Raw genomic sequence first — 18,966 nt, forward strand, 5'->3', positions numbered from 1 at the left:
CCCCTCGGGGCTGCGGGACCAACCCGGCAGCACTCCAGCTGCTCTGCCCCAGGCGTCCCCAAGAGCAGCTGGGGTGCTGCCGGGTTGGTCTTGCAGCACCGAGGGGTGGCTCTACCAGCAGCGGCTGAATCGGGGACACCTGGGGCAGAGCCGGACTATCGGAAGGGGGAGCTATGATGGGTCTGGGGTGGTATCCCCCCACCCCACCCCAGACCCCTCATAGTCCCCCCTTCTGATAGTCCGGCATATTTGATAATCTGGCACCCTCTGGGTCCTAAAGGTGCCAGATTATCGGAAGTTTGCTGTACTTGATAAAGCTTACTTGGTTGCTAGGTGTTAAAGAGCAACTGAATAAAACAAATTAAAAACATCTCTGGGCACGCTCTTAGATAGTGAATGGGGGAGGGAAGGCATAAATTCACACAGAGATGTTTAACCAAACAACCAAAACAAAGAAATATACCCTGATTGTGACTAAATACACCTTTGCCTTCTACTCCCAATCCGTGCTGATCGGTACTTTGAGGCCCAGTTCACTCCCATGTCCTATATTTCTTATAGGCATGGTAATTCTGAGTACTGCATCTGCTCCCTCCAGCCCTTAACTTAGAATTCACACAAAGGGAGAGCAGACCAGGTATCTATATCCAAATCAAATTTCAGCACTGTATCCCCATTGGTTCTGCTGGCCCCCTGCCAACACCCTTGCTAACTACCTGAGTTCAACCCTTTAGTGACCAGGTGCTGGCCAGCACTCCTATCCATCACAGAGGCTTTGAAAAGAACATTGGTAAATAAATTTTATTTGATTAATGTGAAATTCAGCCACTTTAGACTTCTTGTGTGAGGTCAAAGGAAAACTGTCCTTAAAAAAAAATTACAGGGAGGCTGATATTAAAGCTCACAGCTCACCTATTTTTCTGGCTAAGGTAACTGGAAACCATGAAAGACACGGTCATTGACAGGTGTTACAGAGAACAAGACACTAGTAGCTCAAAGGAGCTACCCATCAACTTTGCTAGAATAAAGTTGAAACACCACTGTGGCAACAGGCCCTGAAACTATGGGTATAAATCTGAGCAAGCTCCTTACAAATGTGATAGGCATAGGGCTGGAAAAAAGTTAATTGGTTATATACAGGAGGCTGGACAAACCCCAAGTCAAGATCCAGCTGGTTTTACAGGAGGAGGATATGGAGCCTGGGGTCAGCGGGTTACATATAGGAGGGTGGACAGCTGCCAAATAGACTCTAGTGGAATTAAGAGCTAACGCTTATTGTTTCAAAAACAAAAGATACCGCAAAATGGATCAAATGGAGCATCTCTTCCATTTAGTAAAGGTAATTCGATCTACTTGAAGGCCTCCTGCAGCACTTCCTGCACTACCTTAAAACAAACATCCCAGGATGTCACTAGGGAGCATCCATGCTATCAGGTAGAGGTCCTGAAGGCTGGGACGAAGGAGGTGCCCATGGTCCTTGGTCATCACATCTACATCCCTTGGGAGTAGCAGCAGAGGTCGGATCGACGGGGCTAGCGGAGTCAAACACCAGCAGGCTGGGGCTATTAGCACAGGGTGAGCGGAATGGTGCTTGGCAGGCGCCCAAACAGAAATCCCTCTGGGTGGAGAATGAACAGAGCTCGCTGCGGGAGCCAGGGAGGCGTGTGAAGTCTGCAAACAGCCTGGCCTGGGCTCGCGCGGAGCAGCAGCACCCGCCTCCCTGGGCATGAAAGGGGCCGCGGTGCCTTTTCGGAGGCGGCGCCGGGAGGAGGGGCCGGGAACGGGGAGGAGGCGGGAGGGCTGCGGCCGGGCGCAGCGGAGGAGCAGGCGCGCGGCGGGGCTCGCCATGGTGCTGCTGGCGGTGATGGGCGTGAGCGGCTCGGGGAAGTAGGTGCTTTCCCCGGGGCGGGCGGGCGCGCGGACAAGCCCTTTGTCGTGGCAGCCACTCGCCCGGCTCCTTCCGTGTCCCTCCCTGCCGGACGGGGGGCGGGCTCGGCTCGGCTCTCCCTCACGCGGAGGGCGCGGCTCCAGGTGCAGGGTCTGCGGGACCAGGAGCGAGGGCTGCGGGGGAAACAGCTCTACTGGGCCTCGGCCCATGCCGCCTCTCCAGGCTGAAGTGTGTCGGGGGCCGGGAGACGGGCTCCTTTGCACCACGTCTCTCAAAGGGAGAAGGACATTTCCGCCCGTCTGGAAAGGAAACTTCTGAAACCTCTCCTGGTGCAGGGGCTTTGGGACAGCAGCGGAAAACTTAAGCCAAAGGCTGCTCCGTGTTTCACAGTAACTGCCTGGGATGTGGCGCATCTCCTGCAAGGAGACTTTTCAGTGGTTGGTGGGTTTTAATTAATCTTCAGAGGAGGAACCCCCCCTCCTGGCACACTGAAGAGCCTTCGGTACCCAGCTACTGTCAAAAGATAACACTTCCTAGTATTACTCCATTGAACCTTCAAACCAGACTAGCATTGGGTCATTTTCACATTGGTCCTGTTTTAGGTTGTGGGACACTATGCATACACTATTAGTAGATTTTGTTGAATTTAGGGAAGAGTTGTCACTGATGGAAGAGTGGCTTTATTTTTATTTCTGTACTTTGAACACTATCCAGTTTTTTTTGTTTTATAGCAATGTAAACAAAAGAAACCTAACTCAGGAATAACAAGTGAGGAGTTAAGGCTAAAGTTGTCTCTGTTTCCAGCTGTTTCGCTACACATCAGTGTTTCCCAGTTCCCATGATAAATTTCTTAATACTGGGTTTCATCCTACTACTTCTAATTATATATTCTTGATTTATTTCTCATATTTAATATGGATGCATGTATTTCACAACATGGTTAGCATTTAGCTCATCCATAATCCAATTCTGTCATGGATACAATCACCCAGTCATTTAGAATGAGGCCCTTAGTGCATGATCTCAATAAAAAAATAATCACGTCTTTACATGCTGCAGCTTTTGTTGATAAAAGTCTACTCGTGGGTGAAACACGGCTGGAAGTCACCATCAAAATGATGTAACCAAAACCAACAATTATCGGCTTTTCATATAAAATAAGTGTGACTACAACTTTCAAAGTTTTACCAGGAGCCCTGTAGTTTCTAAAATCTTAATTTAGAATAACTTTTAAGAACTTGCAATAATGAGTCAAATTATTTTCAAATTTTGTAATAACTTGAATGATTATAGCTGTGTTGTTTTAAATTTAAATGTTTCAGATAACATTTCCAGTAGTGCCCACAATGTGCTAGATGCTGTACAAACTAAAGCTTGTGCCCTAAAGAGCAAAACATGTCATATTATTATTTTCTGAATGTAAAGAAAAAATATTATTAGCTTAGGCTACAACATGACCAGCTAAAATTGAGCTAAAAGATGTTATGTTGGATCTATACTAGGAAAAGTCAAGTTTATTTCAGACCTACCTAGCTTATTTTGTGTAAGCCCTACCTAAACTTCATTATTTTTCTTAGTTAAGAAAGACAAAGAATTGGTACTCCACAAAATAGATAAGTGTTCTATTTTGTGCTAGGTCTGGTACATGACTGATGCCATCAATAGCACTTTTCAGCCCCAAGGGGACACTGGCAGGCATGTTTGCACCCACTGCAATGACCAAAATCAAGTATTGTACTAAATAGAGGGTATTTTCTTGTTTCTGGATGATGTCATTTGTTCGGTTTCTGCAGTACTCTAGTACAATGGGGTCTGGTTCATGATTGGGGCTTCTACATGCTGTGGCAATAAAAATAATAAACAGAAAAGCTGCTGAATATGTTGCCACTGTGCACCTTATCTATTGATCTTACAATGACAGAATGATTCAGGAAACTTTGCTGGCCCTGCTAGTTTATCCCCCCGCCCCCCAACCTAATTTCATTCCTCACAATTTGTAAAATAACTCCAAAAGAAAACTCTTTCTGCCCCTACAGCTCCCCCGTGTACTTATTTTTGCCTCCTGTTCTTTTAATATTGTCCCCCCATCTTAGAGGTATATATTCACTACACATACAATTCTTGAAAAAAATCAATTTTAAAACTAGCTGTGTTTGCGTGATGAGTTGCACTCATCAGTTTGGTTGCCATCCCCAGAATGCTTAACTATATGTTGTTATTGCTTGCTTATTTACTATACCTTCATTAAAATTCAGATGTAACTAAGGCCAGGCTAATTTATTCACTAAAGATTATTTTCAGTTTGATAAAGTATTTGAAAATCCAGAACCCAGACAATGTTAGATGCCATGTTTGCATAGCTTTATCCTTTTAAATGTTTCCAGGCCAGAATCTTATCAATTAATACTAATTACATTTGAATTTCTCCTCCCATTTCCTTTCTGTTCCTCACACAGTGACCATGGTTTTATTGTTTTTTTTTTGGGGGGGAGGAGGGGAATTTTTTAGTTCAAAGTTTTTTTCCCCCATGGGTGCAGCTGCCAACCATACATTTTGGGGAAGAGGAAGAAAAAAATTTCGCCTCTTCAATTTACAGTCCTGAAAGGATTTCTGGGTTCACTACATATATTTAAGGATTTATCCCTTTTGCAGATTATACTTATTTTTATATGTTGAAGTGGTAACGGAGTGCATGTGAACATCCAGTCTTTTCTGAGATTATTATATGTGATCACTTATGATTTGAAAACATCAGGATTACTGGGGAAAGAGGAGACATATACTTTGATCTGAAACATTTGATTCTTGATAGAGCTAAAGACAGGATGAGGGACTAGACAAACCATTTGTTTGAGGTATTATGGCAGTTACTACATTCCTATGACCAGTTCCATCCCAAAGCAGAAAGACAAAACAACACTTTATATAAAAGAGGAAGTTACAGTGATGACATAAGGCTTTCACTGTGTTCTCTTACAGATCCACTGTTGGGTCACATCTGGCAACTAAGGTACTTTCTAACTATTTCGGTTTATTGTAAATTTACATAGAATTTTCTTCACTTTTAGCAAGTCATTGTTAGTTAAATTATAAATTTATCATCTCTCTCTATATATATAAAAAAGTTTTTCCTGCCACGCGACAGAATGGCATCATCAGGTTCTCTGGCCGTAAAAGTGGCCAGAGAAAGGGGGGGTTGGTGAGTGTAGCAAGCATGGGGCACAGCCCCGTAGTATGTAAATATTACTCATTTGTGAATAGTTTAATCTGTCTTGGCAGAGTCTGGCATGGATGAATATAGTCATATAATGCATGTGTGAATTTGACTTACAAGCATACATGGTATATTGACTTGCTATTTTCTTCCTTTTGATTATACCTTGTATTTCTGGGAATTATCATTATATAGAGAGTGAGATTCATACTGCGTTGCAGAAGTCTTACAGGTCTTCCACAACTGTACTTGCCAAAGTGTTCTTGATAAACTAGTGAGTTACTTTGAGCTAATTTGTTTATGCTAAATTATACATAATTTTTTTCTTAGCTGGGATGGAAATTCTATGATGCTGATGACTATCATCCTACAGAGAACATACAGAAAATGGCACAAGGAATACCACTAAATGACCAGGTAGCTATACTGTATGTAATCCTAATGGTAAAAAAGTTGTTTACCTTTTTTTAGGCAGTTTTATTTCCAAAATGTAGGGGGGAAAAACACAAGATGTGTCAGTCCCTCCTGCTTCAGGGCCTACTGCTGATTTCGTCCTTACCTTTTATGCTGACCACCACACCCTCCTGGGCTTTCTCCTTGAAGGCTTGCCTCATCCCATTTGCACTGCTTCACTAGGGAAGAAGGGAAGACAAATTCCTCTCTCTTCCTCCTACTGTGCTGATCCCCCTTCCTTATTGAAAGCCCAACTCTTTATAGCTCTGTTGCTGCTCCAGTAGATGGGGAGCACTGGGACTGGGACCTGCTTCATTTAAAGGCCACAAAATCATAAGTGTGTGCATAATTGGTGTTTGATCATAAAAGTGTACATAAATGGTATTTAAAAAACAACCAATAGCCTAGTAGCACTTTAAAGATTAACAAAACATGTAGATGGTATCATGAGCTTTTGTGGGCACAACTCACTTCTTCAGATGACTGGAATATGAGAACAGTGGTATTTGACATGACAAATGAGGGTCATAATCAGACAAAAAAGGAGCAAGGAAGAGGAAAAACAAGAGTGACAATAAGCTCAATTACTGAATAAGGGGAGGCACATTTCTTAATGGCTGTTGTTGGTTCAGGGTGAGAGAAATGTTTCTCCCATCACAGTATTTAATTCAGTCTACCTTTACATTATCCTTTCCCTCTCAGATGAGATGGCAGGAGCTTGTAGGAGAGACTTGAACAGGACAGAAGACATGGCTTGGATAATAATTTGGAGGCAGGCACTCCAGGCAAAAAAGCAATGTGAAAGGAGGCCTGGAAACATGTGAGAGGAGACAAGAAGGTCAATAATTCATCATAAGCAAAGCAAAGGGCTGGTGGTTGCTCCATAGTTGAGCTAGTTAAAGGGAGTTTAAGATGAATATAGCCAGTTTGTTGAACTCCTAGATTCCGTATCAAAGCCTCCTTTATCAATATAGCCACATCTTTCCCATGAGGGTGTAAGGTGTACCAGCTGGAAGGCTGGCAGTAGTTAATGCAGAATTAAGATTACCTGGCTGATTTTGCTATGTAAAGACATTTGTATTTTCTGGGAAAGGTAGTGTTCCTAAATATTTCCCCCATTCCTGTCCTACATGATAAACATTTACAACCTGAGTTAACTCCAGTTTAAAAAGCTCAGTGTTGGTGGTAGTTTAATTGGTTTGGGTCATTCCCCCTCCCCCCCTGCTTTTTTGCCCTTTGGAATTTTATAGCGTTTGTCACAGGGAAAGATAAATACTCATACATGCAAACAAGACACACAACCCAGTGGGAGGTATCTGAGGGAAAAGCAGTATCAGCAAAAATTCACCCTGCCTACACACGCAAACAAAGTATTAGTTACTTACTCACACTCATAAACTATGCATACACAGACTTTTGAGCTCCATTCTGCAAGTTGAGCCATGTGTATGGATACCAGCATCTGTGAAGATTTCTACAGAGTTCATTAAAAATCTGTCGATATGGATCAGCTTGTAGGCCATGAAAGAGTAGTAAACTCCAGATTTAGATGACATAAGGCTTTGTCTACAGTGCACTCTCCCAGTGTCCTGGGTAAACCACCTCCACAAGGGGAGTAACTAACTGTGCTGGGAGTGCTGGTTCCCAGCTCTGTAGCCTGGTTTACTCTGGTGCTTCACAGCACTGTAACTTGTTGCATTCAAGGTGGGAGGGGACATTCAGGGCCATCCTTATCAGTCTCAGGTGGGGTGAGGCTTAGCATACACTGGTCTGATTGGTTCACTGAGGTAGCTCCCCATCTAGTATGCTGGCTTTTGTGGATCACATTGTAAAAGCACTTCTCTCTCCCCACTGGGAATCTAGGTGCCTGATTCAGGCTTTGTGGATTGCAGTTTATTCCTGTGATTTTCTAGTCACCACAATAGTCAGCAGTGCAATGCTTATTTCACTTTGTGGATCCAGGCCATAGTGTATAGCCTATGAAGTCAAATGGTTTTTCCTACATTCCTTCCCTAATACTAATAGACTTCTCAATTGGAAGTTGTGTAGGTATAGCTGGGTCAGTCCCAGGATATTGGAGAGACAAGGGGGTGAGGGAGTAGGGATGTTAAAATATGTTTATTTAGGTAAATGCGTAATCGTTGAAAAATTCAGCAGTTACACGTTTACATGTCGCGGGAGGCTGTGCTGCCACCTCTATATGAGAGACAACAGCATGGGGCATGGGAGTGAAGCAGCTCCCCGGGAGCTGGTGTTCATGGGGAGCCAGCTTACAAGCCAGCCCCCCTGTGAGCACTAATTCCTGCCTCCCCTTCCTCCCATGCTGCTGCCTCTGATACAGAGGCAGCAGTAGGGGGAGGCAAGCCATATCCCCCCGTGTACCAGCCCCCCCCCCCATGCTGTTGTCTCTGGTATAGAGGCAGCAGTGCGGAGGCGAGGGAGGAGTGCCTGTGTGTACCTGTGAAGGTTAACCAATGAGCCTATAAGGGAATAACTTTTATTGGACCAACGTGTGTTGCTGACAAAGATACAAGCTTTCAAGCTTCCTCTGTGGGAAAAAGAGCTCTGTGTGGCTCAAGAGCTTGTTTCTCTCAGGGACAGAAGTTGGTTCAATAAAAAAATATTACCTCACCCACATTGGCTCTCTTGTGAGTTGGAAGTCCATTATCCACCATCTGCTAAAACAACTGCTTTATAAACTCTTATTACACATCTTCCTCCTTAAAACTGTGTTTCCTTGCTCTAATCTGTCCATATACCACAAATAGATCATCAAGCTTAATTTGATAATACTTAATTAGCTTAATTTGACTGCAGTTTCAACATCTAATATTATTGGCATTCTACCATGTACCTTACTTTACACACACCTTACCATATTTTAAAACTCAAATCCACTAAGTAATACACAGAAATCCCTAGTATAGTACTGTGATCATATAATGAACTTAACTGTGTCATCACAAGTATTACATGATAATAATTCACTTTGTATATATATTATTTAAATATACCAATAACTCTGAATGTATTTCTTTTCCAATTTATTTTGTATTACATAGGGGTCAAGGGATAAGCAAATAACAATACTGTTGTTTTCATGATGATAGAATCTTGGAAATAAGCTACTTGGATAATAAAACAATGAAACTACTTCATAATAGTCCATTATTGGCACTACAAACTCTCTCCTTTTGACAGTGCACTGAACAGCTTTCTAGAATGTACATTTATATACATCACGTACTCTTATCTTAATGGTTTCACCTCACTCCATAACTAAAGGTGTGCTTATTTGTGTTCTGGTGTGTCTTATTACACGGTTGAACAAAGACAAGCCAAGACACAAAACATTTCAGCAGCAGAAAAATCAAATATAAGATCTTTGGTATGAGGATTAGTACGTATGAAACAGATAAGAGTGGGAGTTTAGGAAATTACAACTCGGCTCAGCTCTTCAAGGAAATTTATACCTCTTTTGAAACTGCTGCAGGCAGATCTCTTCATGGCTATTTCCAAGGAACAGCCAAAAACTGTTGCCATTATTTTTGCACAAGGCAGAATTGTGATGTTCTTGAAAGGAAGCATGGGGACTAAAAATTGTTTCTAGACACCTTTTTAAAAAAATTGAGTTTTCTTTTGGAGTTTTCCAGCTGAAAGGCCTATATACAGGTCTATAAATTCACTAGACAGATTACTACAACATACTGCACTGATTTACAGTGCCATGCAGGTGGTTTGTAATTGTCCTGCAGTATACCAAGAAATTGTGGAGAGGCCTATTGAAAGCACACTGGCAGAAAAGTGTTTTGCAATGGACGAACTAGCTCCTTCTTTGTTCCCACGCTCTCATTTATTAAACTTGTCCAACATGTATTGGATGGAAAGGTGACACCTGAGCATTCATTTAATACTGAGCAGTCATGGTAGAAGCTGCAGGAATCTAAAATCTTAAACTGGATTACATTAAGAAAGCAGATCAGTCATTTTTATTGTATTTGCCAAGTTCCTTTGAGCCAAGTGTAGTCAGAGGGCATTCCTTAAGTGAGCAAAGGAGTTGCGAAAATGTAGTTATGAGAGAGTTTGCTTGTGATTGTCATAGACATAAATAGGATATAATTAACTTATCTGTGATAACTTAATTCAGGTTTGTTTTAGACTCTTTGGGATAGTTCCTGAGAGCCTTATGTGTACATGTATCTGATTCAAAACATTACACATATATTATGCTGTTAGGAGAGGAAAAGGAGGGGGGATCACAATTCCATCTATTTTAGATATGAAAAGCATTGAGAGAATAGATTTGATGTTTACCTTGTCAAATAAAACAAGAGCTAGTTTTGGTTTTTCAGAAGGTTCATAATATGCTATATCAAACCTAAACCATACATTACTACTATTTACAATTTCCATTGATTCTCCTTTTCCATCATGTATTAAAAGATTCAAAGCACTTCCAGTTTTCAGTGTAGATAAAATCCTTCCCTTCCCCATCCTCCATGCAGTGGTAGAAGTTCTGGTTTAGAAAGGAAGAAGGCAGAAGTTGAAAATCTGTTTGCTTGGTGCAGCATTACATTATTTATAAACTATGTACTAAAGAAAGGAGGGGTCTTCTAGAAGATATGTGCTTAGGGATGTAAAATGTTGATTATTTGGCTAATCGAATAGTCGATGCAATTAGCTGATAAGGGCGCCTCTGCCTTTGAAGTGTAGCAACAGCCCCAGGGCTATTGCGACACTTCAAAAGCGAAAGTGTTGCAGGTAGCACAGGGCCAGTGCGGGACACAAGCAGTTCTAAACTTGCCCTAAACTTGCTTCCCACGGCATTTCAAAGTGGCAGAGCCACATGGAGCCTAGGGTCAGCTGGGGAGTCTCAGTTAAGAAACACCAGAGTGGTCTTTGTGCAAACTTAATTCTTACTCATGCGTCTATCCATTATAATCCCTTCTCTAATAATATGATCACATATAGGGAAGTGAACAACTAGTCGCTCCCCACCCTTGCTGCCTCCATCAGAAAGAGGCAGCAAGGGGGGGAAGAGAACAGGGTGCTTCAAAGTGGCGACACTGCGTGGAGCCCAGGGTCAGCTGGGGACTCCAGCACACAGTGTTTAAAAGTGGCAGTACCATATGGAGCCTGGGGTATGGCCCCAGGCTACACACGGTGCTGCAGCTTTGAAGCACTCCTTCCTCTCCCCCTTCCTCCCCGCTTTCTGCCTCTTTCTGATAAAGGCAGCAAGGCGGGAGGAAGCAACTAGTCAACTAGCCTGTTGACTGTCTGATAAGCATTTGCTTATCGGATAGTCAACTAGTTGTTCACATCCCTATATGTGATCATTGATCGTATCATTAGAGAAGGGATCATAATGCATAGGCACAAGTATAAGCATTCAGTTTACACAAACTATCTCTCTGGTGTTTCTTAACTTTCAGTTGCTCGACTTTTCAACCTATGCACATAGGTTTTTTGTATGTAAAATATAGTATATGTACATATTGACAAGTATAAAGGCATGGATCTATAGCAGAATAGCGTAGAATGAATTTTTAATTTATTCAGTTTTCAGTTAATGGAAAAAAATGTTAAGAATTCATATTAATTTATTGTGTTAGTGTTTTATTCTGTTGTGCTCTGGTCCTTCATTTTTTTCAAGTAATGGGTTTGTGCAATTTAGATATGCTTTTGTTTTTGTAAATTTAAATGCAAAGTTTTATGTCAGCCTTGAATGTAGAAACAACTATTGATCAGTTTGCTAATGTGACTGTGTGTGTGCTGGGGGGACTGGTCTATTTGCCTCCTTACCACGCCAAAGAAAGATTGAAAGAGATTCACCTATTTTTATATTGCAAGTTAACTGCTACATAGATGTAAGGCAATTTAAAGTGAAACTCCGTAATATGTCCCTTCAGCTAACTTGTTTTGTTTCTAGGACAGGATTCCATGGCTTTGGAAATTACATAATATATTAATGAGGTAAGAGAACCTCTGATGTTCAGAGTGATTGCATCTATAATGTTTATTGGCTAAATACTAAAGCAAAAGGTTTGTTCAGTTGCATTAGTGGGAGTAAGTAATGTCATATTGTAAAAATATTCTGCAGTCAGTAAAACCATTTTGCATTTATTAGTCTGTGAAATGCTTTAGTACTTATAATAACAGTAAGGAAACACCTAAATCAGGGCTACTCAACACGCAGCACGTGGCCCGTTTGTTTGCGGCCTGTGGGGCAGTTTGGGTTTACGTGGGACACAACATGCAACTCGCAGGTAGGATGCTGTGAACATGGCCTCCACTGGGAACAAGCTCCACATCGGTAGGCATTGACAGTGTGAGCATTGAAAGACGCAAGTGGACGTGCTGGCTAGAACAAATGGGTACAGGGTGTCAGCGTTTCTAGCCCCCAGAAAGGAGGTGCTGGGAGTGCCAAGGCATTGTGGGAAGTGCTTTGTATTCATGCCTGTCAGTGTGAAAGAAGCTATTTGCATATATATTTGCATGTATATAGAGCCACGCTTAAGTTGTGGCCCTCTGCATGTGCTATGAGTATCATTGTGGCTTCCAAAGTTGAGTAGCCCTGACCTAAATACTTCTACTTGATAGAATTGTTTGGAGTTCAGAGTACTTTCTCCATTGTCTATGTGAACATATTTACATTTCAAGAATCCAGCTCAGTAATAAGTTTGACAACAGCTCTAGAGGGTATGCTGCATGAATTCAAGGCATATTAGAAAATTTTGCTCCAAGTGACGTCGGAGCCTGTGTTCCTTTGACTTTTGATGAGATTTAGGCTCTTAAGTATCTACGTCACTTTTGAACATATGATGTAGTCTCCTAAGTCACATGTTTAAGAAAGTTTTATCCTTAGTCACTTACCCTAATTGACCAATTGCCATTGAACACTGCTGGATGTGGACTTCCTATCTCAAATATTTAGATCTGTTAGTTTTTTTTATAAAGGGAAAATAATGCAAAAATAATTTCATGGGACACGGAGGAAAGAAAAGTCAAACCTGGAACTTTAAATTTCTGCATTTTAAATTTGCATGTGTTTATTCACAATGGCAATCATCCCCCACAGACAGTCTACTATATATTTTGAAAAGGTTGTTCGTGCAAAATAAAGTCATACTTAGCTATTACCTACAGATACCAGATTTTGCATAAATAATCCTGCCACTTAAATTAGCTGAATGCATTACTTTTTACACCGGAATATGCTGAGTGCAAGGTTTAAATCAGTGTTTCACAATGAGCAAATTGCAGCTAATGGGAGCCGTGAGGGTCCATGCCTGCAGAGCTGGTAAGTAAACAAACCAGAGTGGCCCAGTAGTAGGTCTCTGAGTGGGTCCGCAGACCATTTGAGCAACACTGGTTTAAATAATTATTTTTGTTTTTCATTGGGAAAATGTCATTATTATTATTGATTAGAGTTCATAAAAAAATATTTGCTAACAAAATTAAAGACAAGTCGCCTATTCACCTATCATTTATTCACCTATCATTTTAGTGCAGAGAAAATTTTTACTGTTACAAATCACAAAATAATTCAGATTAGTTATGGAAAGAGTAATGGAAGCTTTTGATTTTATGAGTTTTTGATTCAAATTTACTATGTATGGTAATTATTCAGGGAAATGCATAATCTTTGAAATTGAAATCCTACAAATGTAAAACTTTTTTTAGTTCCCTTAATTAAAAATTCTATTACATGTATTTAATTTCTTGAACTTTCCTATAGGTGTAATGTGTGCAAAATGACTGCCCGGTCAATGACAGGCCTCACTTACATATATTACAGCAACAAGTGGATGATCTTTATCAGTAAAAATTGTCAGAAACAAACTCTCAAGAGCTCTGCTGTGTTCAAAATCTGGATTTGGGTTTTGCAGTAATTTACTCTTCTTTGTTCGTCAATTCTGAATTCAATATATTCTCCATCCTGGTGATTCATTTAAGTACCTGGATGTAACGGATATGGGAAAGAGAAGCTTTGACATTCCACCTATGTGAGGCTTCTCAGAATATCAGGAGGCTGTTGAGTTCCCTAGACTAAGCAAGAAAGGTCAGGGAGTATTATGGAATTCAAAAACAATGAACTTTGAAAGGGTTAGCCCTACCTAAATGAAGATTCAATGACTCTTAAAGCACCTTGCAACTAGCATAGTCCAAATTGTCTGTTTACCTGTGGAATTTAAGTAATAGAAAATGACTTAATAGAGGGCAGTGACATTAGTTTTAGGGATGTTAAGTAGTGATTAATTTGCTAGTCGAGTAGTCGATGGAATTTCCATCAACTACTCAACTAGTCGATAAGCACTTGCGCGTTCCATCTTAGAAATGTACAAGAGCCCCATTGTGCATTCAAAGTTGGAATGCCACGTGGAGCCCAGGGCCAGTGGGAAGTCTCACTGACTTCGGGCTCCACGCGGGCACTTCCGCTTTGAAATGCACAAGAGCCCCAGCTGATCCCAGGCTCCACCTGCATTTCAAAGGGGCAGCGCAGCACGAGCTGATCCCATGCTCCAAGCGGCGCTGCTGCTTTGAAATGCCACAAGGGGCCTGGTGCCAGGTTCCCCACAGCATTCAAAGCAGCAGCGCTGCACAGAGCAGCTAACTCTGGGCTCTGTGCAGCACTGCTGCTTTTAAGTACCCCTTCCTTCCCCCCCTTGCTGCCTCTAACTGATAGAGGTGGAGGGGGGGAGCGACTATTCAATTATTTGATAAGCATTTGACTAGTCAACTAGTCCTTTACATCCCTAATTAGCTTATTACTTTGTATAATGTGTTTGACTGCAGAATATGAGCTTTTTTCCCCTAAACTTTTGCACATCTCAGTCAAACTTATATGTTCACTTGCAGTATTTAATGCCAAAACTAACTGGAAGGCAGGGTATGGGATTTCCAGTGTAACAGGTACCATTGTTGCCTGGTTTCCTGAAGTTTTAAATCTTTGAGAGTTACACAAATGTAATTATGTTAATCTCACTAAACCTAACCATCCAGAACAACTATTAAAAGAATAAGGACACAAATGCAGAGTTTCCATTAATGTTAATAGTAATAATTATGGTTTTCAAAAATTGAAACTGGAATGTATTGTTCACAACTCTAGACCAGTGTTTCTCAACGTGTGATCCGTGAACCACTGCTAGTGGTCCACGGCTGCCCTCCAGGTGGTCCATGGCTTGAGCTCAGCCGCCTTCTCCCCCACAGCAGGGAGTCTGCACTAGGGATGTAATTGTATAGTCGATTAACCAACCATCAGTCGATTAACTGATACACGCATTTCCCTCCCCTTCCCCAGCAGTACATTTTTTAGTGGGCTGGCTAGCAGCACAGCACAGTCCTGTCTTGCGATGTGTCCAGGACCTCCTCACCTGTGGCTCTGTATTTAAAGCCGGGCAGGCAGGTAGCCTGTCTTAGTCCTGGCTCATGCTGTATCTGGGAGCTATCCCCATTGCAGCTCTGCATTCAAAGTGTACTAGGAGCTGAGTGGGTGGGCAGCCTGGCTCAGTTCTGGCTTATTCCGAGTCGGGGAACTCAGACCCCTCCTAGATAGGGGCTGCTGCCATTCTGCGTTGCTGCCTCTTTATCAGAGGCAGCAGCATGGGGCTACAGGCAGCTGATCCATGAGGGGAGCTGGTTTTTAAACTGGCTCCCCTTGAGGACCAGCTCCTGCCTGATACACAGGCAGCAGCATGGAGTGGCAGGGGGCTACTCTAGAGTGGAGTCCAGGCACACTGGCTGCTGGCCCACCCCCGGGGACTATAAAATAGTTGACTAATCAATAATAATTCATGAGGTTATTCGACTAGTCAATCGATATTTAACATCCCTAGTCTGTACTGGCTCTCCAGCCTCACTCTCCCTCCACCACCACGAGCTTAGAGCACCAGCGTCAGCTTCCCACTGGGGGTGGGGAGAGAAAGCCTTGAGCCTCACTGTGCACTCCCCCTTCCCCGGCTGGGGAACAGCAGCGCATGGGCGAGCTGCCTGGAGGCTCTCTCTATTGCTCACATTGGCTAGAATCTGGCCGATGGAAGCAACGGGAGGCCTTGCCTAGGAGCGGCACGGGGAGCCAAGGCAAGTAAGTGCTACCCCACCCCCTCGTGCCCAGCCACCCCCACTCCCAGCTGAGAGCCCGAACCTCCAGCCTGCTTCTGCACCCTTCCCCCGGCCAGACACCCTTCCCCTAGCCTGCTCCTACACCTTCCTCCGCTCCTGCACCCTCCCCGTTTGGACAGCCCACTCCTGTACCCTCCCCCCAGATACCCTCTCTCCAGACCGCTCCAGCACCCTCCCTCCTGGCCATACACTGCCCCTTCCTTTGCTCTTGCCCCTTCTCCCTGGCCAGACACCCTACTTCTAGCCTGCTCCTGCCCCTTACCTCCCATCCAGACCTCGCACCCTTACCTCCTCCTGCACCCTACCTCCCACCCAGATCCTACATACCCATTCTTCTCACTGGCAGCCCTGTTCTACACGTTGAACCCTCCATTTTTGTTCCAACTCCAAAGCCTGGGGGGTTCCACAAAATCCACTAACCCTGGAACCCCAGAAGAGTAAATCTGGCCTATGGGAAGCCCTGAATCTCGGTCCTCCTTGTCTCTTCCCCTTGTTCTGTGGGGCTGGAGCACCAGAGGGGTGAGATGTATCAGTTGGGGGCCACATCAGTGAAGGTTGGTGGATTTTGGAGTTTTTTCTTCTCACTTGTGTGGTCCCCAACTGGTTTTTCTGCGGGTCAGTGGCCCCAGACCCAAAAAAGTTTCCCCATCCCTGCAATTAATAAAACATTGAAACATTTTGTGTTGGACATAAATTAATATACTTTATTTAAAATGAAGTTTGATAAACTAACATGAGAAAGTTAAAACGCTTCATCTGTTTAATAGTTTAAATTAAACCATTCTTCTTAGCAGCACTTGCAAAATGGCTCAGGTGTAATTATGTAATTAACTGAGTTACCATTAGCAACTGGTGATCCGCAGAAAGGTTTGTATTGAGCCAGGTGGGCTACGGGCCAAAAAGTTGGGAGAACCACTGCTCTAGACAGACCCTTTGGCCATGTCTGTACTATGCCATCAATCTAATCTAAGTCACTTCAGCTATGCAATTTGCAAAGCTGAACTCGATATACTTACCGCGGCGTCTTGTGCACCGGAAGGTCAGTGCAGGCTGCTCTCTGCTGACTACTTTTCTCATCATAGTAGAGTACCTGTGTCAATGGAAGAGTGCTCAGAGATTAATTGCATCTAAGCAGATGTGATAAATCAACAGCTGGTGGATCGATCCCTGCAGCACCGATCCCCAGCATAATTGAAACAAGCCCTTGAGTCAGTTTGTAAGGGGGGTAGGAGAGTGCTTCATTCATGCTGTCCAACAACCACCCTTCTCAGCTGATGGCTCTCTCATTGAAATCCAATTATGCTTCCACATTTGGGAAGATATTGGCCGTTATGAAGGTTCCAAAAGATGGAGCTGGTAAAGGGACATTGTATGAAACCACATTTTTAAAAAGCAAACACCCTTGCCTGTGTTAGTGATTTGACTTCAGAGTCCCATTAAAATGAGGAAAAAAATCTTTGCACCTCTTCTTTGTGAAGCTGTTTGATTGCTCAACTTACCATCTATTGAGAACAGACAATGTAAGATGAATACACCAAATATAGGCATGATATTAAATTATTGCTATTGAAAATTTCTCCTCTTGATAGAGAAGAATTAGCTGGACAAAGTGTGATTCTAGCGTGTTCAGCTCTGAAGAAAATGTATAGACGCATATTAGTAAGTGGAAGGGATGCTGTGAATTCTCAGAGTGATCATCTAGAGGAACAAGGAGACTCTGCCACTGGGAAAGTCCTTTTCATCTATTTGGATGGACCTATGGAACTCATCGCCAGCCGCCTAGAGAAGCGGAGAGGACATTTTATGGCACGTGAACTACTTCAGTCTCAGTTTGAGACATTGGAGCCTCCGTCAGCACCAGAAAACTTTATCACTGTGAGTCTGGAAAAATCTGTTTCTGAAATAGTGTCTGAAATTGAGAACTCTCTTCAGTTAGAGTAATGCTTTTCTTGAGCAATTTCTGAATTAGATACACATTAATTCTTTTCACCATGTCATCTTTGTGGAACAGCATTTTTGTTTTTTCAAGTTAATCAGCACTATTTGCAGCATTAACTTCACAGTCTTGACACACTTTAAAGGGGCCAGAACAATTATTACTGATACTTTTATTAAGACCTGTTAAAACTTGAAGAAACAATTTTCAAAAGTGCATGGCGTTTGCCTAACTCTTCTTCTATTTAACTCACAGATGAAACTCCCATTGACTTTAATAGAAACCGGGATAGGTCAACACCATGTGCTTCTGACAATCCCACAGTGGGGGGTTAGACAGAACATGAAAATCTCAACAAATTTAGCATTCACTTTTTTTCCTGTCTAAACACAGGAGTTGCTCCAGTTGTAACTACCTGACATTTAAATGTTGAATGGACACTTGAAACTGGACATCCTTTTAAGAGGAGTCAAAATTCTCTAACAGTTCAGAGGGACAGGATCTTAGTCTGTGGAGTTCAGGACCTAACGCCACTATGAACTCCAGGCCTGACCTGGGATAAGTTATAACTTCTGTGTCCTCATCTAGGAAAATACTTGCCTGCCTCACATGGGAGTTGAGAGACGTCATTGATTCTGACAAACACTGTGAGCTCCCATGGAAAAGAGAGGGCTATGTAACTGCAAAATGTTATTCTATCAAAATCTTGAAAAATAAACTAAGTAGCATTGTGTTGACTGTGATTTAGTCTTTCATATGCAAAATCTACACACTGATGAAATCGGAGTGAGACTGCTTCAGCCAGTAAAGTAAGTTTTATGTACCACTGGGTTCATCAGTTTAGAACTTATGGGTGATCTTTCCCTTCAGGTTGACTGGCAGATAGCTGTTTAATATGACTTTTCTGGCTAGGGATGTTAAAATTAATCAACTAATCAAATCGTTGATGGAATTTCCGTAGACTATTTGATTAGTTGATAAGGGTGCTTCCGCTTTGAAATGTAGGAAGAGCCCACTGGGCTGTTGGGACATTTCTGCCTTTGAAATGTACAAAAGCCCCATTAGGGGTTCTTGTGCATTTCAAAGATTGAAAGGCAGCATGGGCCCTAGAGCCACACTTAATGCAGCGCTTCCGCTCAGAAATGTACAAGAGCCCCAGCAGGAACTCTTGTACATTTCAAAAGTGGAAGGTGGCCACTGCGTCCCTGTCCTCTCCCAGAGCTGGAGGTGGGAGGGAACTGGCTTTTAAACCAGTTCCCCCCCCCCCCAGCACCCCTTCATCTTCTCCTGCCTCTTGTTGCCTCTTTCTGATAGAGGCAGCAAGGGGGAAGTGACTAGTAAACTAGTGTG

General features: G+C 42.7%; 1 protein-coding gene across 3 annotated transcripts; it reads left to right on the top strand.

Moving 5' to 3' along the window:
* The first annotated feature begins 1,761 nt into the window (after window positions 1-1,761).
* Window positions 1,762-18,348, top strand: IDNK (IDNK gluconokinase). Of its 3 annotated transcripts, none has more exons than XM_006135860.3 (5): window positions 1,762-1,887; window positions 4,868-4,898; window positions 5,433-5,519; window positions 11,485-11,528; window positions 17,270-18,348. In XM_006135860.3, the coding sequence occupies exons 1-5, from the start codon at window positions 1,847-1,849 to the stop codon at window positions 17,619-17,621; spliced, it is 555 nt and encodes a 184-aa protein (XP_006135922.1). In that variant the 5' UTR covers window positions 1,762-1,846; the 3' UTR covers window positions 17,622-18,348. The 3 variants fall into 3 exon arrangements, with proteins under 3 accessions (XP_006135922.1, XP_025033626.1, XP_006135923.1); XM_025177841.2 differs by lacking the exon at window positions 1,762-1,887 and adding an exon at window positions 2,076-2,329; XM_006135861.4 differs by lacking the exon at window positions 1,762-1,887 and adding an exon at window positions 2,076-2,325.
* The last annotated feature ends 618 nt before the right edge of the window (window positions 18,349-18,966 follow it).

This window comes from Pelodiscus sinensis, chromosome 6 (genome assembly GCF_049634645.1).
Source record: "Pelodiscus sinensis isolate JC-2024 chromosome 6, ASM4963464v1, whole genome shotgun sequence".
NCBI lineage: Eukaryota > Metazoa > Chordata > Testudines > Trionychidae > Pelodiscus > Pelodiscus sinensis.

Bases quoted from the DNA above. Each gene is read 5' to 3' on its own strand.
- IDNK (XM_006135860.3), top strand. From the start codon at position 1,847: ATGGTGCTGCTGGCGGTGATGGGCGTGAGCGGCTCGGGGAA. The intron at 5,520-11,484 runs GTAGCTATACTG...TTTTGTTTCTAG, and splicing joins GAATACCACTAAATGACCAG to GACAGGATTCCATGGCTTTG. The intron at 11,529-17,269 runs GTAAGAGAACCT...TCCTCTTGATAG, and splicing joins TTACATAATATATTAATGAG to AGAAGAATTAGCTGGACAAA.